This window comes from Prinia subflava, chromosome 2, assembly GCF_021018805.1.
Source record: "Prinia subflava isolate CZ2003 ecotype Zambia chromosome 2, Cam_Psub_1.2, whole genome shotgun sequence".
NCBI classification, from domain to species: Eukaryota; Metazoa; Chordata; class Aves; order Passeriformes; family Cisticolidae; genus Prinia; species Prinia subflava.
Genome location: NC_086248.1, coordinates 101,947,959 through 101,969,667, shown reverse-complemented (window position 1 = coordinate 101,969,667; position 21,709 = coordinate 101,947,959). Strand labels below are relative to the sequence as shown.

The 21,709-nt window shown below is 43.9% G+C and overlaps 1 protein-coding gene across 2 annotated transcripts; it reads left to right on the top strand.

Moving 5' to 3' along the window:
* Positions 1-3,746: 3,746 nt before the first annotated feature.
* APMAP (adipocyte plasma membrane associated protein) lies at positions 3,747-16,528 on the top strand. Of its 2 annotated transcripts, none has more exons than XM_063391254.1 (9): positions 3,747-3,918; positions 6,794-6,910; positions 7,404-7,519; positions 8,676-8,768; positions 12,760-12,876; positions 13,375-13,549; positions 14,009-14,143; positions 14,506-14,698; positions 15,691-16,528. In XM_063391254.1, the coding sequence occupies exons 1-9, from the start codon at positions 3,827-3,829 to the stop codon at positions 15,898-15,900; spliced, it is 1,248 nt and encodes a 415-aa protein (XP_063247324.1). In that variant the 5' UTR covers positions 3,747-3,826; the 3' UTR covers positions 15,901-16,528. The 2 variants fall into 2 exon arrangements, with proteins under 2 accessions (XP_063247324.1, XP_063247325.1); XM_063391255.1 differs by lacking the exon at positions 15,691-16,528 and adding an exon at positions 14,960-15,658.
* Positions 16,529-21,709: the final 5,181 nt, after the last annotated feature.

Here is a 21,709-nt window from a genome sequence, read left to right as displayed (position 1 = left end):
AAACAATCTTTCTCCACGTGGTGATTGCCTTTCTGGTTCTCAGAGAAAAACATTTTGCCTGTTTCTCTAGTTCAACCAATGGGATTGGAGAGGTATCATTCCTGTTCACCAATCATGTTAAGTCTGTATCAGAACACCTTATAAAATTAAACAATTAAAGCGTTTTTTATGCCTTTTGCCTTCTGAAATATTTGGAATCTTTCATCTTTTGTTTGTGTCCTATAGCGACATCATTCAGCCCAGGGATAATACCGTAGCATGGGATAACACCATAGTGTGTCTCACACACATTCTGCCTTCAAGAAAAGCTTGGCTTGGGTTATTAGAGTGAAATAAATAGAAGAGTAATAAAATGGGCAATTAAACTCGTCACTTTAGAAAGACTCTCCTGCTTTCCAATGCAAACCCTGTACCTCATGCTCCAAAGGCTTGTTACGAACAAGTGTTTGAAATTGCTTAAAAATTCACTGGCAAGGTTATGAGGAAAAATCAGGGTAAATACTAAGCAACAGCTCTACAAAATTTGTTGGCAACATTCACACTATTACTTGCTAGTCAGTAAAGGCACAACAAGGAAAAAAAAGCAACAAACCAAATGCAGTCAATCAAACCAGAAATGTACTGAGAACTATGTGTCTGTGTGTGTGCATATGTTTGTGTTTAGGTGCCTTTGACAAATGGACAGAAAGGACAAGGATAAAAAAAGAATACGGCCTAAAAGATTTGCAGCACTCAAGCTTAACAGTAGTTAAACTGGAGCCTTCAGGAGTGGGGGCATCGGCCCTGGATCCATTGTTGATCACTAATCCTGCAAGTACAGCAAACTTGAGAGCTTGCTGGCTCTGAGAGGCCGAACTCAGAGGGAGGTTGCTGCTGGCAGCCACTGTGGTCCAGGAGAGGTCCTTTTGGACTTCTGTTTATGGGCCACAAGAGAGTGGGCCTCAGTCATAAAATGCTTCATCATGGCTGCACTTTGGGTCATCATGCCATATTCGAAAGTGTGAGAAGAATGTTATGCCATTCAGGCAGGAAAAATAGCTTCTAAGTCTGTTCATAGAAAACCCCAGGAGCTCGTTTGACAGCACAAGTTCCTGGGAGCACTCAGTGCTTCTGATAAGCTCAAGAGGAGCTGAGCCCAGGGTCTGTTCAGCAAGGCCAAGGCCTAGCAAGTGTTTCTCAGATCACAGTGTTGTCTGACAAGGCCGGGGGGATTCACCACCACAGTCTGAAGCATGACCTTTTGATGTATGGTAAAAAGCCCAGTGGAAGTGGGCCGCTTTTTCAGGCCTGTGGGAGAATCACAATGCCGATCCTTGTGCTACTGATTCCATCTCTCCCCACTTTCCTAATTTCTTGGCAGCAAGGTCACTTGGGTTAGACACAGCTCACAAGAAGTGCTCCTGTTGTTTTCTGCACAATGAATTAAAGTGAAATTGCACATCCCAAATCTGTGTTCTCTTACTGGCAAACTGTTTTGAGAAATTTCTGGGAGAAACCTCCCAGAAATTTCTCAAATTGAAATTCATCTGAATTGATGGGGAGAGCTCGGCATGCAAGCATCTTTAAAAGAGCCCTATATGCAGTTTTGGTCCATGGACAGTGGTGAGAGCACTGGACATGGAAAAGAGAGTGTCACCCTGGCAGACTTCTTCGGGCGGTGCCACAGGTGACATGGAAACACATAAGGGGTGGACCCGTGTTTTCTGAGGAACAGTCTGTTGTGTGAGAGAGGCTACTCTCTCCCTTGCTGAATTGAAGATTAGTTTTTTTGAGTGGTGATTGTTTGATTTAAAACCCAAGGTTTTAGTCTATAGAGGGTAACATGGAGAGAGTAGAAATTAGGGGAGGAGAAGAAATGTACTAGGAAAGTTTCATTTCTGTTTTATGTGTATTTAGAGTTTTCCTTTCTATTTCTGTTCTTATGTAATGTAATAAAGTTTTGTTCCCTGTTTTCAAGTTTTAAGCCTGCTCTGCTCTGTTCTTGACCACATCTCAGAGTAGCTCATTAAGAAAAACATACTCATAAGTGCATTAACATCTGGCCAGTGCTAACCCATGACAGAAATCTCACAAAATTTTTCACTGATTAAAATTTTATGAAATATTAAAAATGTAAGAGCACTATTGAAGTATCTTCTTCTAATATTGAAGATCTTCCCCAGCAGAGAACAGTTACAGACAGTAACAATACAGTGCAATATGTTCTCCATCCACACACTGGGGAGGTTTTACACCCACTCCCCAAAACAGCTTTCATGCCACAAGGGACAGGAACTGTTCTTCTGATAAGGTTTTCATGAGCTATGGTAAATGTAATTTAAGCAAGCTTTTATTTACTGTGGTAAGGAACTTTCTGTAAGCAAAATTAACAAAGGGAACTTCAGCAAATTTGCACACGTATTTAATAAGATAAATCAATGTAGGTTTTTAATCACACACCACCATGAATTGGAAAAAAATTTAATTTTTTACTACTTAATTTTAAGCAAAATTTTAATTTTAGTTCATAGGCTTGTTTGTATTAAAAGCAACTATTTCAAAATCAAATTTACATAAAATTCAGCATGTAAATAAGCTGAAGCTATCATTGGTCAAGATCTGTTGCTGAAAGACAAGTGCTCTGAATGACATTTCAAAAATCTTGTGGGGCAAGAGATAAAACTAGAACGCAGAAAACCAGAGCAATTGCATCTCCCACTGCACAGGATGAGGAGTGAAATTGTGTCCCCACTTCAGTGCATTGTAAAACACCACCTGCAAACTGCTGCAGGTTGGAATCCTGAGTCCAACACTGACCAGGAGTGGGGGAGCTGGGAAGAGCAGCTCTTTCCACAGTGGAGTTTGCCTTTTCTACTTGAAGATGTGCAGGCAGTTCAACAGTTGTTTTCAAAAACTTACTGAGCACATTCCCATGTCCACATTCCCATCTCCCTGCTGTTGGGACTTGCAGGAAGTGGTGACTCCTTGCAGAAGATGGTTGCCTTGCATGCTGTCAGTCACAGCACTCAGAGGTGCTTCCTTAGTCTGAAGCTGAATCTTGGCTTCAAGCAGGAAAAGGAAACCCAAGTAACTTTACTATGGTGAATGAGTGAAAGTTTGGTTACTCAGAAAATCATATTATTTTTGTTGAAGATGTTTTCATATTGGAGAGGAAAATTGGTCATGCCTTTTTGTAGTTACAAAGAAAAGGTGTCAGGAAACACTGTTCTGCCTAAGTCTTTCCTGCCAGTGAAATCTGTTTAGAGCTCACATATATGTCAAAATCCAAAAAAAAGTCTGTAATTGCGGCCCACTGAATGAGTGAGAGCAACAGTGTGTATGGCAGTGTATCCAAATGACAAAAAATCCCCAAAATTTCTTATAGAAGGAAATAATTTCTGGCACATGCAGGGCATGTGTTACGGTCAAGGGGTTTCTGTAAGGATTTCCTGCGATCCCTGTGGATGCCAGCCACCGCGGGAATGAGCGGCCGGAGTGGGGCACAGCCGGTATAAGGGCGCGGCCCGGGATGATGGGCGCGGCCCGGGATGATGGGCGCGGCCTGGGGTAGAGGGGCGGGGGCGGGCTCCAGGGGCGGGCCGGAGGGGCGGGCCGGAGGGGCGGGCCGGAGGGGCGGGCCGGAGGGGCGGGCCGGAGGGGCGGGCTCCAAGGGCGGGCTCCAGGGGCGGGCTCCAGGGGCGGGCTCCAGGGGCGGGCTCCAGGGGCGGGCTCCAGGGGCGGGCCGGAGGGACGGGCTCCAGGGGCGGGCTCCAGGGGCGGGCTCTAGGGGCGGGCTCTAGGGGCGGTTCCGGTGCGCGGCGGCGGTGGCTGCGGGATCGGGGTCGGAATGAATGAGGCGGAGGGGCTGCGGCAGCGGCGGCCGCTCCGCCCGCAGGTCATCACCGAGGACAGCCCGGCGCAGGAGGCCAAGGAGGGCAGGTGGGTGTCCGGGCGAGGCGGCCGCCGTGACTGCGGCTGTAAGGCTGAGGCTGGGCCCAGCCCCGAGGAGCGCTGCCCGGGAGGGCCCTGGGAGGGCACAGGCACCGCCCGCATGCCGCGGCCGGGCCGGAGAAGCGGCGGGTCGAGCTCGGAGTGCCCGGGGAGGGCCTGGAAGGGCTTGGGGCCTGCCCCGGGCGTGGGGAGAGGCTTCTGCGGGCGTGCGGAGCGAGGCTGCGGTTTCCCGGCTTGGCTGGTGCTGGGCACCCGCGTGTCTCTGCCCGGGAGTACTCCCAGTGCTCCTGCTCCTCCTGGAGGGGGCTGACGGTGGGGAGGAGTTGGGACACCGCCTAGTCACCTCTTCTGCCGACCGGCAGGAGCAGCTTATAACAACAGCAAAAAAATCGGTTTGATAGATCTCTTCTCCATCTCCCTCTCCATCTTTTGCCAGGCTAGAAATAACAGTTATCCCTTTGTTGCGTGTACAGATTTATTGTGGGTGTGATTAAGTCCTGTGTAATTGTGTCTTTATGTCTTGGTAATAGTTTATAGAGTAATCTGCAGTTTTTTGACTCATCTAGACGTGTCTGACCTTATAGAAGTCTGTTTGTGGCTAAGTTAAAAAAATCTATTTACAATTTTCAATCTGGGAATTTTATGAAAAAATCCCTCTTCACTGTGACTAAAGGCAATAGCTGCTATAAGGAAGTGGTGGTGTTTGCTTTGCCTTTCCATTGCATAAGGTGACTTGTAATACTTTTGTTCACCATCTATTATATCTCTTCTGATTTGAGTACTTTGCAGACTCTTATCTCTGCCCTTCGGAGTCCTCTGAATGAAAGACTGATGGCTTGCACTCAGTCCTGTTTTTGTAGGAGAGCATCAGCCTCTCTGAGCTTGAGAGACTGCTCCTCCTGCCTTCGGCCTTTTCTGGTGTTCAAATCAGTTGAATTTCTAGGGCTCTGTAACTGACCCAGAGTATTCACAGGGGGCTGTTCTGTATGAAAACAGTGGAGGAAATTCCTGGGCCTGGCTGTTTTCTGGCTGGTAGCCATGCCAGAAACTCTAGAGGGCAGAAGCTTTTCTCTCCAGCCCAGCGGCTCTTCTGCCAAGGGTATGGGACAGCCTGGCTATGGTGATCCATGGTAGCAGCTTGCCAGCCTACTGTTGTATTCAAGAGCTGGTTTAATGGCTTCACTTTTTAGTTCATAGTAAAAACTAAATTGCTGTAATTATAGCTGGAGTCCTGGTAAGTTGCTTTATCGAGATTTGTGGCTGCAGCCCATGCAGGAGACACAATTGACTAAGGTTTTCTGTTTCACTGTTGGTGAACCTTTACCTCAGTGATTCGTTCCAGTGACTGACAGTTGTCACTATTCAATATTGTGTATTTTGAGAAGGACTCTGAGTAGATGACTTTTTAGTTTAATTTTTTGTAAAGCTTTTAGGTCTTATTTAAATTCTTGTGGTTTCAGCAGTATCTAAACTAGGTCTTACAATTTGTCGGCTTGAAGTGTGAGTTTGCTTGTCACCTTATTCTTCTTGCCTTTTTTCTTTGTTGTCAGTTCCTTGCAAATTTGGTTGAGGATCAGAAATATGATCCTTATTTACATCATGCTTTTAGGAGCTTTAATTAGGTTGGCTTTGATACATGAATTCCCATTCTGTTCCTGTTCATTCTAGCTCCTTTTGTGTGAGCTGTTCTCAGCTGCCAGAGAGGTGGTCAGGTGTTTGCTGACAGTACTTTTATGTTGTTGAGCTTTCATCTCTTTTAGGACAGTGGACAGACCAGGCCAAAGGCTGAAGTCTTTTCGTAAACTTGGGGATTGCCTTTTATCTTTACACCCTGCTCTCGATTCCAGATCCAAGGGGACACAGACTGGGAGGATCTTGCTTCCTCAACACATTTACTGTTAAAGCAGGAAGTGCTTAAATCCTGACTAAATCCTAATTCCTAGTTCTGTCCTTGCTGTTTTTGCTAATAATCACAAAGGTTACCTTGATGCTGGTATCAGTACCACATGTATTTAGCTCCCCAGTTGGGATATTTGTGCTCTGGGCAGTGGTTCATGTTTCCTAATGTCTGGATGATTGACTAATAAAGGATAAAACATTGGAAGTGGTCCAAGGATTAGTGCAGAACCACCAGGCACTGTTTGTCTTTATTTAACTGATCCTGCAAGGAGCCTGTCTGGCTGGGCCAGTGAATGGTTCAGTACAGCTAACATTATACATGCTGCTTTTCCAGATCAAGGCTAGGATTTGTTGAGCTTGGCTGTCTGCTTTTCTCTGTAAATGCCTAATTGATTCCTCTAAAACTTGTAGGGAGCAAAATACAGTTTTCTCCCGTGGAAGAAATGTTTACTTATTTTATTGTGTTTTAATGGGTAAAGATAAAATACTTAATTTCTTTTGTGTTCTGGGGCTTGAGTTTCAAACCAGTGCTCACTAAGTTAAGCAGCCATTCATTTAGCTTCCTCTGTGTTTGTTGTTTTGCTGGAAATTTTTATTCAAAACTTGTGCTGGATAGAAACCATTGCCAAAACTAAAGATGAAGTTAAAAAACCCCCAACCAAACCCCAACGAACTAAACCATGTTTCTCAGGTGGTTTGTTTTGGTTTGGCTTTTTTCTTTTGTTTGTTTTTATTTTAGTCAGCTTTAACTTGTGGCATGAATGAAACCTTCACATAAAAATGTTTAGCCTTTTATGCCAGTATCCTGAGACCTTTCTCTCATCCTAATATGTTCAAAATGACCTTGAAGGTGAGGATGGTGGTTACCGTTTCTTTTTCTGAAGAAAAGAGGCTGCTACAGATTTTTCAAGGACTGTTGTATCTGAAAACAATGTTAATCCTATTTCTTTTTTGGTTTTGGCAGAACTTACAGCAGCAAGGTGTTCAGTGTTACCTTCCTGACTTTGGCTGTGTCTGTGGCTGTGCCACTGCTTGGAGTGACTGTTCTCCTGGACTGTCCTATAGACCCTGAGTCCATAAGGTAAATGGTTGTTTTGTTTTAAGCAAATGTTCTGGAAGCATAACTTTTCCTGTGTGGTCTGTTGTTTTGTTCCAGCAAACAAGAGTTAACGGTGCAGTTATATCCGGTTCTATCTGGACTGAGAAACTGGGGAGTGATTGCAATATTATTCACACCCAGTGTGTTTCTGAGCCATCTTGTGCAGTTATGTGTCCCTGCTGATCATTGAAGGAGCTGAATTACTTTTTTTAATCATTAATCTAGAAAATGATTTTCTGCTACCCAAGCTGTCAGTGCAATGTATAATTGCACTCTTGCCTTCTGTGAGACAAGAACTGCATTTTCATTGAAGGCCAAGTGCTCAAGCTACTGTGACACTTTTTGAAATATGCTTTATATAAAGCATAAGTCAGGTGTGCAGGAGTTGGCAGACTAGGGGAAAAAATGATCAGATGTGTTGCTCAAGAATGTTTGCGTTTTGTGCAAAGGATCACGTGGTCCTCCTGTTTTGTAGTTTGAAGGAGCCTCCCCTTCTGACGGGTATTTTAGAGCCCAACACCAAGTTACGAAAAGCTGAACGGCTATGGGAAAACCAGCTGGTTGGACCAGAGTCCATTGTCAATATTGGGGGTAAGCACTGACAAAACCAGCTTTTAAAGAAGGCTCTGTAAAAGTTGTTCCATTGGTAAGAGTTTGTTCAGCAGTAGACCTCTTAGTTAACAAACTCAGGTGGTTATTTTCAATGTACATGTTTTCTAAAAGTAATTGTGTTATACAGAAAAACATAGGTTCTCTATACTGTTTTTCTCCTCTTTCATGAGTTCGAAATAAATCTTATTGTTAGATTAAAAATCCCTGTCTTCCAGAACTGAGAGCATCAGCAATGTAGCCAGGGGCTACTTATATTTGGAGGAAGTGGTCCCATTTTTCATTTGGCTAGGTCTTAACTGGGAATTAATATTTAGAAGCTACCACCTATTCTTTTAAAGCTGATTGCTGCTGAGGGAGCTGAATTTTGTGGTGTTCAACTTTGCTTTTATGACAGAAAATAAATCTCACATTTATAAGTAGCATATTTACATTTTAATGGTGTTGCACAGTATCATATCCCATATTCATAACTCCCTCATATTCCGTATTATTCACTCTTAAAGCTTGGATTCTTCTTGCAAGAATTCTCTCGTGGCAGGTGGGTTCTTCCCAAGTCGCCAACCCATGCCACCTCTGAGAAATTTCTTAATGACTTACCTTGTCCTTCTAGTGCCATGACATCTTCATAGTGGGAGCCCAGCATTGTGCAGGGGTTATTTCTTGTGCCTCCTGAAGGAGGGGTAAGGCTAGTAGTAAGGCTACTTTTAAACCTTACTGAAAGATCCTTCAGTGCAAGAGGTGCTCAGTAGGTGCCATATAATTTATTTTCCTTCTACTTTATCTTCTAGTTTATGAGTAAAATATGTGTAAGAAATTACATTACCCAGTAAGAAGCTACTGTAAATTCCTTCCTCAGATTACACTCTTTTGCCTATATCTATTAACAATATACTAAAGGGATTACCTGAAGCTATTGATTTTTATGTTACCTTGTTTGATCACTCTCATTGGAAATTCTTTATGGAAACTTTCCTGCAAGGGACAGCTGACCTATGAGTGAAATAATCAACCTGACTGGGAATAAGTTTTCTGTGGATAAGTGTTGAAGTCTCCTTATTCCCTACTTCATGCTAAGAGAAGGATGTTTGCCAGTCTTGTTTTGTGATCAACCTAAGCACACAAATTGTTTTTGCAGATGTTCTGTTTACTGGGACAGCTGATGGGAAGATTATCAAAATTGAAGATGGGGAAATACAAACAATAGCCAGAATTGGCCATGATCCTTGTGGTGAGTGACAGCTTGTCATGGGTTAGCACTGGCCAGATGTTAGTGCACCCATGAATATATGTTTTTTCTCTAACAACTCCTGTGGGATGTGATCAGGAACAGAGCAGAGCAGGCTTAAATCTTGAAAACAAAAAAACCTACCAAAACTTTATTAATTACATAAGAACAGGGACAGAAATACTCTTAAACACACACAGAGACAGAAATAAAAACTTCTTAGAACATTTCTTCTCCCAGTTTCTACCTCCCCACCTATCACTCTTCAAAGACCAACTCTTGGGTTTTAGATTAAACAATCACCACTCAAAAACAAACTAATCTTCAATTCAGCAAGGGAGAGAGGAGTCTCTCTCGCACCACAGACTGTTCCTCAGAAAACACGGGTCCACCCCTTATGTGTTTCCATGTCACCCATAGCACCGCCCGGAGAAGTCTGCTAAGGTGACACTCTCTTTTTCCTATGTCCAGCGCTCTCACCGCTGTCTCATAGGCCACAACTACATACAGGGCTTTTTAAGGATGCTGCATGCCGAGCTCTCCCCTTTTCACCCAGGGGCCGGGGTTCCAGGAGCAGGTCTGCCCTGAGGGCAGAGGGCACCACCTCACCCTCCCCCTCTTTTCTCTGCTCGCTCCACTCTTCAAGTGCCAGTCACTGTAGCAAAAGCAAGGGCAGCTGCATCCACCCAAAAATGCAGTTTATGTTCAAAAGAGACTCAAGTTCAGTCTATGGCTGACATTATGCAAGAAAAGTCCAGCTCCAAGGCTACTCTTCTCATTCTTCTATCGAGTTCCTTCCAATCGTGCTTTATCATCTCGGTCCCAGGCCGCTTCCCTCTCTCTGAAAACTACCAGTCATGAGAATCAATGTCTAAGAAAAGTTTCTTTCTGCCAAGCAAGGGTTAACAGTTTCTTCTCGGCAGGGTGCAGGCGGAGGCACCGCAAACCCCCACGTGGCTGGGCACCTTCTCCCGGAGTTTGGGGGGGGAGGAGGGGGGTGAGCACACACAGAAGGCACTTCCACAGTTTTCCACCCCTCCATCCTGGACGGGGCAGCTCAGTTCCAGTCCTGTCCCCTCTCTTCTCCCCACCCCCCCCCGGGGGCTCCGGCTTACCTGAGCCGACCACGTGTTTCCCCTCCCCCACCCAGCCTCGTGGCCGGGCAGGGGAAGGAGGCCTGACATGTCCCTCTGCTGGAACCAGGATCCGAAAAGAGGCCGAGCTCCCCAGACTCTTGCTTTTAACTCTTTGTGTCCTCAGAGGCGTGTCTAAACCTCTGAGTGACCAATCTAGGTGTTAGCAGAAAAGCTGATCACTGATTGGACTGCCCACATCTCCCTGGAAAATTTCACCTCCCCCCTAACCACGACACAGCTCCTGAGCACAGTGTGCCTGAAAATGTCTGGATCAAGGGCATGTGTTGGTTAAACTGTGTTCAGTCTGGATTGCAAGTGCATATCTTACTCTGCAGAAATTTGTAACAGAAATATTAATGTATTTGTATCAGTGAAGTATGAATGAAAATATGTGCACTGAAAGGAAGAGTAGAACAGAGGGCCAAAACAACAGCCACTAGGGAACAAGGACAAAACAGAAGAATCCTGGAGAACTGTTTATATCCAAAACCAGTCAAATGCTGCTGATCTGTCTGCTCCACACCACCTGACAGGAGCTCTCTTGATGGTGGCAGCTGGGACTGGGGTAGTGGCTGGGACTCCTGGAAAGAAGGGATGGTGCTGGTGGAACTGTCGTGGGTGGCAGCAGCAAAAAAAGGTCTGAAGGAAACATCCTTCCTGGCTCAGAAACCGGGCTGCCCCTGGCAACAGCAGCCAAAAAGATGTAACAGAATTCTCCAAAGCCTGCAGATAAACAAATCTGCCAGGCTACCTTGCACTGCCTTGACTCAGAGAATCTGCCCCAGGCAACTTTCTTGGCAGCCTGGCTGAAAAATGCTGCAGCTTCTGCTCCAAAGCCCTAGGGAGAACACAGGAGCTGTGTGTGCCTGCTCCCTCTCTTTTAACAGGACCCCAGGTCACCCCCATGAGCCTGGGGTAAAACATTGCAATTCTTCTTCGAGCTCTTCGAGCTTTGGGTTCCAAAGAGGCAGTGGTCATCTTGGGCAGGTTGGTGTAGGGAAGGTATGGAATACAATACACATTTTTGGGGTTACCCAGGACATAAGGATAGCAACTTACTTAGAGATTTTTGGAAATAAATATCACTTTCCCCATCTACTTTTGGGGAAGTAAATTTGCCTTGCATTTTGTTGTACCTATTTCCCTTCTTCTGTTTGTAAGCACAGTGGGAGTTGTGGCTGCACTTGTTTTAGCTGAGATCCTGCATTGGTCATGGTATTTTTGTTTTCTCAGTGGTAAATTGCAGTTATTTCTTGTGCAATTCTACACCTCTTTCTGAACGAATTATTTGCTTCATTTAATGGGATTTCTGGAACTGGGTGAGGAAAACTGATAGCAGCTTATCTATTACAGAACCGTCTCTATGGGGAGCTTGATGTCTATCTCAGCAGTGCCTGGGCACTCTGAGAAGCCTGTCTGGTGTTGGAACTGATGAGAGTTTTATTTGTGATAATGATACAGAAGCTCACCTGAGGAGCTTCTGCTTCCACAGCAGCCCTGTGCTGATTGCCAGTTAGAAATTAAGGTTAGGAACTGTTGCTGTCCCTAGTAGCTCTCATTGACATGTTCAGCATTTATTCTATGTAATTTTATGTGGATGCTCACATGATTACCCCCTGGGCTGATTTGGCAATGCTCTCTTGGCTGTCTGATAGGTAGAACAGCCTTGGTAGGTCAGCTAATGGGAAGCTGGATTTAGGCATGAATGTGAGTGGGGGGTGGGTGTGAAGAACACATTTCCACTGGAATTGAACAGCTTGGGAGAGGTGGGAAGGTTGTGCTGCCCTCTTTCTTTGGGGCCAAAGTGGTAAGAGGAGCCTGGACTTTGGTGCTCCTCCAATTGGAAAGTGGAAAGATTGTAGCCATCTGCCTTCTCCAAAAATTTCTCTTGCTAATTTTTCAGAGTGCTGATGTTCTTAAGTTCTTAGCTCTTCAGGACTCAAATATTTCCTTGAATTTATCTAAATTCTTCAGGTTTGGAGAACTCCCCTTCCTCCTCATGTAGAAGTCTTCAGTGTCTTTGTCTTCAGAAACTAGCAGTTTCATGACACTGTTGGACCTTTCCAGAAAAAGAAAGGGTTTTCTTAACTAAAGATTATTTAATTAAAAAAACACACACCCCCTAAACCTGCAGTAAAACTGATTCTTTCTGGGAAAAAGCATTTTGTTAAATCCAAATTTCTGATTCTATCCTAACTTGAGCAGCTGTTAGTTGCTAGCCTGGCAGATTCTATGATTATCTCTAGACTGGTGAAAACACAGCTTGGGGATATCTGCTTCACTCCTACTTAGTAAAGTAGGAATCATTGTAGGAGTAATTTATTTAATGAATGTGTGTGCCATAGAGTTTTTATAAGCCACAGTTTGAAGTGAAGGTCACATGTACAAGCAAAGGGAAAAAAAAAACCCTCAGATATTTTATTCTCTATTTTCCATCAGCCAGTGATGTCTGACTGCTTCTCAGGAAGCAGGGCTGCAGCATGTATAGAGTTTGTTTTGGAAGGCAAATGTAAATAATAATTGCTTCCCCTTCCCCCTCCTTTTTCTTAGCTTTCATATTTCAGCTGACACCATGTGGCATTGAATATCCCTTTGGTCAGTTTGGGCCAGCTATCCTGGCTGTGTCCCCTCCCAGGATCTTGCCCACCCCCAGGCTGCTGAAGAGGAGAATGTTGAAGAGAGCACTGATGCTGTGCCAGCCCTGCTCAGCAGTAGTCAAAACACCTTTTTGCTGCCTGTGTAAAGCACAGCACTGGGAGGGCTCTTCATCTCATTCAGACCCAACATAGCTGTATAGGTACCCTGAATGCCTTGTATTTATTTCTGTTTGGAAAACCGTTCTAAAATTGTTTCTTAAGGAGACCGTGAAGATGAGCCAACGTGTGGAAGACCACTTGGCATGCGAGTGGGGCCAAATAACACGCTGTTTGTAGCAGATGCTTATTATGGACTCTATGAAGTTGATCCTGATACAGGTATGACTTTTCTGCTCCAAAGTTTTCTTCAACTGACAAATCTGGGCTTCGTTTGCAGTTTTGCCAGATGCTGTAAGCAAAACAATGCCTGTCTTTTTGTCAAGTGATTTGAAGCTGTCTAGATGAAATGAGTCATGCAAGAAATTGATGCCTATTTTCCTGTATCAATCACTTCCTCTCTGTATCTGGCTGTCTGAATCAGAGCTACCAGTGGCTTATCTTCTGGTGTTAACATGGTTTTTGTTGTTAAAATTGGTGTCTAGGATCCATGAATAGAGCTCTGTTGTAGCCGTTTCGGTTTTCATAAAAGGAAAGGAAGAAGATTGATACATAAAACCTTTCATCCTGTTTGCTTTACTTTTGTTCCTGCCTTGATCTCACTATGGTACTGAAAAGCTCTTCACTTTCCTGTAACCCAGATCTACACAAAGTGAAGAGAGATGCATTTTGGTGTGGCTGCATTGTGTCTTTTTTTTCTTTTCTTCTTTTTGTAACCAGGTGAAACGAAGCTGCTTGTGTCAACCAAAACACTGATAGAAGGCCAGAAGTTGTCATTTGTAAACGATCTTACAGTGACCAGGGATGGGAGAAAGATCTACTTCACTGACTCCAGCAGTAAATGGCAAAGAAAAGACTACTTGTTCCTGGTTATGGAAGGCACAGATGATGGGCGGCAAGTATCTTCTTCCCAAGGCACTTAACTTGCTGTAAGCTCAGTTGTAAGAGTGGACTTCACCACTTCCTTGATCTTCACATTTTTTCTTTTTATAAACCCATCTTTGCAAACACTGTACTGCGCAGGGGAGGCTGAGGTTATTGCGTGGATTTTGCTAATGAGACCTGCAGCAAAATGAATGAGATTCCCCGTTTTCCTTCAAGAGGAGTGGCATGGAATGTTTGTTTTAAAAGTGAAGGTGCTAGCATTGTGTTCAGCCCAAATCCTTCGCTGATGGATTGAATGCTGCCAGTCTCAAGTGCCTTGTTATTTCTCTTGTGTTCATAAACAAATGCTTCCTAGCTATTCTGCCTTCTTGACTTAAATGTGGTGCATGTGGGTAAAGATGGAATGCCTGAAGAATGAAAACTCAGATGCAAAAATATTAATCTTCACTCAAAAATGATTTAATTTCAGCCTCCTTGAATATGACACAGTGACAAAAGAAGTGAAAGTCTTAATGGTGGGGCTGAGGTTTCCCAATGGTGTGCAGCTCTCTCCTGCAGAAGACTTTGTCCTGGTGCAAGAGACAACCATGGCTAGGATCAGAAGGTGAGTATGACTTTGGAATTATTACAAATCTGTGTAGGGATTGTTTAAATAAACAAATGGAATGACAAAAGAAACCCTACATTTTAGTTATGCCTAGTTAAAAATGACAAAGATGACCTTCCTCAATACTTAATTTTTTTATTTCACTGTAAACGTCCTAGTTGCATAATCTTTCCATCATAGGCTCCTTAAGCACAGTGGAGTAAACTGACTTTTCTCTTGGGGAGAAGTATGGGGCACTACTGTATTTCCCTGTACCAAAATAATGGGATTTTTTTTTTTTTTTTTTAATCTTGAGACTCTCATTTTTTATTTAAATTGATTGAGTTAAGATGTTCTAATCTATTGTCTATAACTTTCAGGTATTATGTGTCTGGGCTGATGAAAGGTGGAGCAGATATGTTTGTTGAGAATATGCCTGGTCTTCCAGATAATATCAGGTTAAGCAGCTCTGGAGGGTATTGGGTAGCTATGGCAGCTGTGCGACCCAATCCTGGATTTTCTTTGTTGGACTTTTTATCTGAAAAACCATGGATTAAAAGGATGATATTTAAGGTAAAAAAAAATACTAAAAAGAACTTTTTTTAAAAAAAAACCCCACACCTTTACTAGAGGAATGGAAGTGATAAATATTTTTTTGTCCTGTTTCTTCCTCTTCACAGGAAGATTTTAAAAAACATTAGGTGCTATGGTTTAAACTGTTGTTGCTTTCCCCTGGTAGAAGAGCCCTTATATATTAATAGGTAGTAAAATCTAACATTTGCTTCTTTAAGTAGCAGGTACACATCTCCTAAGTTGCCTTCCATCTTATCTTAGGAAAGAAAAAGAGACTATCTCTAACCGTGCAGCAAGACAGGATCTACATTTGGATATGTGAAGACTTCACCTGAAGTGCCTAAACTACTTATTACCAGTTGTCTGAAGAGCATTTGGGAAGTGTGAGCTGTTCCCATAACTGCCCTAGGCACCCTAGGAGACAGTGTGTACATTGTGAATGGTGTTAGGTGACATTTTGTTCTGGTTCACTATGCCTGTTTTTGTGTCAACCCGCTTTAAGATGAGCAAGTATAGTGTGTTTTTTTAAGGGCTAAAGAAACAGCATGGTGCTTTTTAATCAATGCAAAGATTTGAAAATACTTCTGTCCTCAAAAAAATAAAAATCAGCAAGCAGTGCTTAGGATTCTGTTCCAGCTGAGCAAGCTCTGTGCTGTCCCTTTCTCTCCTGGTGCAGTGCAGGAGCTCTGAGTGACGCTGTAGGGAGCTTGGCATCAGCTGCACCAGAGCAAGCTGCTGTCTCTTGCGTGGGCAGCCTTTCAGCCTGCCTCTGGAGTAGAGTGAGCTTCTGCTGATCCTTTTGTTTCTTCTCAAGTTGGCTTTTCAGATACTGTGTTAACCCTGTGTAAGAGTGTTTACTCAAAATGTGTCCTTGTGTTCTTAGCTGCTACTTCAGAGGAGCGTGCAGTGGTCTTTGTCTATATAAATGTCTGAGATGAGATTGTGGAGAACAAAAGCTTTTGTTAATTTTCTTTTTTTTTCTTCTCTTTCAGTTGCTGAGTCAGGAAACTGTGATGAAGTTTGTACCCAAATATAGCCTTGTTGTTGAACTCAGTGAGACAGGATCCTACAAAAGAAGCTTCCATGATCCCAACGGAGTGACAGTAGCTTACATCAGTGAGGCACATGAACACAATGGATACCTTTACTTGGGATCCTTCCGCTCTCCCTTTATTGGCAGACTCAATCTCCATCATGTTTGATTGCCTGCCCATGATGAAGTCCCACTGTCCTGTACTACTCCAGATGTGCAAAGGAAGCATGTGCTTTGCGGCAATGTGTGACCAAGGACAAAAAGTGACAGTCTGTTAAAGTGCAGGAGCACTGTGGCCATAGGAAGAGATACAGCTTGCTGTACCTGTTCTCTGTCTTGGCTGACTGCTCATGCTCTGGAGTTGGCCTGTATTCCTGTTCATATCTGAGGACTCTGGTGAGGCATCTTCATTCAGTTCTTTGTTCCTCCAAGGAAATCCATTGATTTTCCTGTGCCCAGCCTTGTTTGGAATAATCTTGAACAGACATCATCCAGTCGCCTTTAATGCAACTGTATATACTCTTACACTGGAAGGATTTGTGATGGATGGAATTTAATTGTGTGTGATTTGGGTGGAAGAGGGTGGCTTGCTTGTGTTTACTTATGTTTTAGTGCCTCCTGTCCAGGAGTGATTACAGTGTATGTTATACCATGGTGCTGTGGTAGAGGCAGCAACACCCAGGACATGCCTAGGAATCTAGTTGTGCCATTGGGTTTCTTCAGTCCCAACCCATGTAAGTAACATCAGACATTGTAATTAACTGTTAATCAACATGCAGAATCAAATTGGATTATTACTTGTGGACTCCTGTGTTTCTATATAGCATTGGGGTCAGATGATGAATGAAAGTTGGATTTTCTATGTTATTAAGGACTAGTTCCAGTGGGTCGGAAAAGGTTTGTTTGTAGTTCCTCCATGTTTTACCAGATCCAGAAAGTCTCCTGTTCATTATCTATGTGACCATTCCAGGGAGAAGAGGGAATGCAGGAATCCTCTTCAATGTCTTTTTTATGAAGAACTGGTAAAGATTTTGGGGAAGATTGTTTTTTGAAGATAGATGTGGACTCAAGTAGCCCCTGTAAAATCTCCTGTTGGTGGATGAGGAAGGCTTTGGAGGAAGTTTTTGGAATGCAACAGTAGCCCATAGATGCATTTCCAGGGACTTCCTCTGTTAACAGATACTCTGCTTGTTAAATATGGAGAATGCTTTGCTGCAAACTATTGCAAAGGAAAGCCTGTGCTCTTACATTTTGTGGCTGAAATGGCTGGCTGCACAAAGCAATTCCAGACAATAACTCAGTTTCACAGACAAGCCAGGGAGGAGGGGGGCTATGGTGGACCTTGTGCTCACCAACAATGAGGGGGAATGTGCAGCTCAAGGGCAGCCTTGGCTGGAGGGATCATGAGGTAGTGGAGTTCAAGTTTTTTAGGGCAGGGAGGAGGGTGTAGAGCAAACTTGCTGCCCTGAACTTCAGGAGGGCACTTTGGCACCTTGAGAGATCTGCTTGGTAGAATACCATGGAAGGAAGCCCTGGAGGGAAGAAGGGCCCAAGAAAGCTGGCTGATATTCAAGGATCGCCTCCTCCAGGCTGAGGAGTGTTGTATTCCAGTAGAGAGGAGGTTGGGCAAAAATGCCAGGAGGCCTTTGTGTGGATGAACAAGGAGCTCCTGGACAAGCTCAGACACTAAAAGGAGGCCTATGGAGGGTGGAAGAAGGTGCCGTAGCCTGGCAGGAATACAGAGACGTTGTCCAAGCAGCCTGGGATCAGGTTAGAGGAGATAAAGCTCTGAGACAATTAAATGTGGCCAGGGACATCAAGGACACCAAGAAAAGCTTCTGCAGGTATGTGGGTGATAAATGGAACACTAGGAAAAGTGAGGACCCTCTCTGGAAGGAAAGGGGAGACCTGATTACCTGAGCCATGGCAAAGGCTGAGGTGCTCAGTGACTGTTCTGCCTGTCTGTGCAAGGAAGTGTTCCAGCCACACTGCATAAATTTCAGGAGGGAAAGGCAGGGCCTGGGAGACTGAAGAAACACTGTTGAAGATCATGTTTTAGATTATTTGAGGAATGTGAAGGTGCACAGGACCTGTTAAAATGCATCTGCAGGTCCTGAGAGAACTGATGGATGAAAGAGCTAACTCACTATCCATTGTATTTCTGGAGTTGCGATAGTCCAGTTCATCTCCCACCAACTAGTAAAGGGGAAAATAACCCTCATTAAAAAAAAAAAAAAAAAAAAAAAAAAAAAAAAAAAAAAAAAAAAAAAGAGAGAGAGAGAGAGGAAGACCTGGAGGACTACAGCCTGTCAGTCTCACCTCTGTGCCTGGCAGGATCACAGAGCAGAGACTGGAACATTTTACTCAGAGTAGTTGTAGATGCCCCACCCTTGGAAGTGTTCAAGGCCAGTCTGGATGGAGTTCTGAACAAGCCAGTCTCACAGGAAATGTCCCTGATGATATTTGAGGTCCCTTCCAACCCAAAGCATACTATGATTTTAAATAAGAGGTTTTGCATCTTGAAGAACTAAAGGAGTTGCTTCAGCAGCTATGTGATTTAGTGCATTGATAGTTTGGAATCCAAGTTTTTGTTGCTCTCTCCTTTTCTGCCACTGGGTGACAATCCAACCTAAACTTACACTGTTGCTGCATTTCTTCACCTTTGAAAGGAAAAGAGATTTGCTATAAATATATAATGAGAAGCATCAGAAAAGGGGAATATGGTGCTAAAAATGTCACCTGATTTCATTTGCCTTCTACTCTTCTGTTAATGGAGGGCTATGCAAATGAAAATTACTCTTCCCTGTCAGTGCCTCTGTCACCTTGTTCTGTGTTACTGCCAGGCTGCAGCAGTCCTGTGGCAAGTAGCTGATGGCTGCTGAATCACGCTGATCCAGACTTATTCTTACACAGGCCAGGGGCTGCTCTTTTTGGGAAAAACCAGTCCAGGGCAGGCTGCTTCAGCACCAGCTGGTTAACACTGCTCTGCCAGCCCTTGCAATTATTTGTCCTCTTCTGGTGGGATATGAAAGTTAAACTTGATGGCATCTCAAGTTGGGGTTGAAAAAACAAATCTGCAGTAGTGATTCTTTTATGCTGATGCTTTGGCATCCCTCGGGCAGCTTTGCTTCTTGGTACATAGTTATCACTAGTGATTTATTTGCCAAAGTATTTCACCAAGTAACCTTTGGACAGAGTGCAGTTCTCAGTTAAATTTTTTTAAGGGTACTGCAGACTGACTGGATTTGTACCCCATAAGTTCCCTCTATTTGTACAGGCTGGACAGACAGGCTTTATTCAGTCTGAGAGATTAAATATCTCTGAAGTCTGTAAAGTCCCAACTGTGGTGGGTGGCACAATGCTAGGCAACAAAGCTTGCACGGTGACAGGCTGCTTAACCAGGCCATTTGTGTTCTGTTTCTCATAAGAACCTTAACACTTTATTTTAGCTGGCTCCTGTTCCTGGTGTTATGCTTGATCCTGATAATCCATCCATGGTATGCAGAAGTGGGGGACTCTGTAGTAAAACCCAGATGAAACAGGTTGACTAACACACAGGTATCATTTTTCAGCATAAGGGGTGCTTAAGAACAGTATTTTTCTAGAAACTATTTTTTCTAAAAAAATCTTTAATCTTTGATTGGCTCTCAAATGCAAAAGTAAAGCAGCAGCACTAAAATGCCTGTGGAATAAATAAGCTGGCATAAAGTCCTCTTGATGGTCCTGTGAGGACTGGTTTTACAGTATCATTCCACTTCCGCAGAGGCTGAGTCAGTGGTGTGTTGATATCACATGCATGGTGTCACACCTGTCTTGAGCAAGGAGAACAAGTCAGGCTTGGAAAAAAACACCCAGTCTTCTCTTTTGATGATACAAGTGCAGGAACATGACACCTCTGCAGCTCTGAGACTGGCTCTTCTCTAGTGTGAGAAGTCTTACTGGATGCAAGAGCATTTACAGAGGTATCCAAAGGTCTTGTCAGAGCATGATTGACTTTTGGTGGCAGAAGAAAGGGGCTGTAGTTCCCTAAGAAGAGAGGAAGTCCTCTCTGCATAACTCCCAGAGAAGCCTGAGACTACTTCTGTGTCTTACTCAAGTTTATTTTGGGACAGACTATGACATATGAGAGAATGTTGCCCTGTCTCCTGAAAGGCTCAGAGAAATTTTTGATTTAATGTAAAGCCCTGCAGTAAAACTATCCAAGGAAAGGAACTGAGCTGGAGTACACCACAGCTGTGCATTAAAAAAAAAGTGTTTTGTTTTGCCTTGGTGGAATAGATGTCTCTGCAGGGCACAAGTATCAAGAAGATTTTGCTGAAAGTATTTAAGATGTTACTCCACAGTTAACTGCTCTGTTTCTTGTCTGGAGCAAACTTCTGTATTAGAGCTGCTGGAACATAACTTGTGTGCCCCTGACACTTTTATGCAAGTGTTGGTTTCTCAGTGTGAACAGCTGATGAAAGTGATTGCAAAGCCTTGGCATAAATCTGATTCCTTTAAATTTGTCTCCCAGTAAAAACTTTGCAGGTGAGATAATGACCTCTTAAGCTTCTGGGTCTGTCTGCTCAGTGATCACAACAGGGATCTGATGATGCTGACACTTGGGCCTTCTCATCTAGCCTGCTTAAAAACAGTGCTGCAGAAGAATAAGCACAGGGGGCAGCTGATATTTGCTAATTTGTTTGAAGTAGGGACTGAAGAATTTAGCAGTAGGTTGTTGTAGTTAGCTGTGTGTGCAAGGCTTTTTCCTCCCAGTCAGCAGCTGTTGTGTCGCCTTATCTGTCTGCTGCCACATAAACCTTGTGTTGGTTCCATGTAGTTGTGACTCTCCCAGCTGTCAGTGGGATCTGAAAGTCAGTCAGCTTGTGAAACTGGGTGTGCCTGATACAGGCAGAACTTCCAGGTCCTTCATGTAGAGCTGCTGATGTCAAGAGAATTCTAAGTGGAAAGTCTGTCAGTCAGCAATGCTTTATATTTTGGTGGCAGGCAGTTTGTTTCCTGTGCAATTTAAAAAGTGGGAGTATGAGAGGAAATATTTGCAGGGCAGAGCTTTTGAGCAAGTGCAGATCTCTATATGAGGATCACTGGCCACTTTGAAGCTCTGGTAAAACTCAGGTTGTGGTTGTCCCACAAGCTCTTAATGTCACTGTGCTGATTGTTCCTTTTCTTCTTTAACATACAGGGCTGGCAGAAACAAGTTTTCCTTCTCACCCCATGCCCTAAATCTTTACTAAAAATATTTTTGAATTGCCATTGTAGCCTGAAATAGATGTCAGAGACCCAGCAAAGTCTGCAAGGGTATGAACTCCTTGAGCTCTGCTCCTTTCTTTGGTGCTGATGAAAGCTCTGTTACCATAGCTGAGGGGATGACTGATACTACAGTTCCAGTGTGTCTATCTTATTGTAAAGCACACTGGAATTATGTGTCACAGTGAACACTTGGATGCAGCTTTGAGCATAAGGCTGATCTTTCTCAGCAAGTGCTTGTCTGTTTGGATAGAGAGGTCTGAACAGTCATGCTGCATTTTCCTTTGGAGAAGAGCAAAGACCTGTTTGGTTTGTCAGCCTGCATGGTGCCAAGTTCACCTGGCTTTAACTTTTGTTGCTCTGACAAGTGGAGAATTGGCTTGGTGAGGTGACTGAGATGAAGCACTGGGTGTCAGGGTCTTGGAGAGTCTCACAGGGGACACTGTGCTGTGACATGCTCACTGCCTGCATGCATCTCTGCACAAACCTGAAGTGACAGCATACTGTCTGCTTGCCCTCTTGGTGACATGTGAGAGGCAAATGACATCTCTTCCTGAACACCAGGTTAGCCTGCTGGTTGAAGGAAGGAACATGGATCTGCCCAGCCTGTTCTGGCCTGGAGCTGATAGCTTGGTTGGAAGCCCTTGGCATTGTGTGGTGCATGCAGCTGAAGGAAAAGAGGGATTGAGACCATTCCTAACCCCTCTGAAATGCAAAGAGGAGCTCTTCCT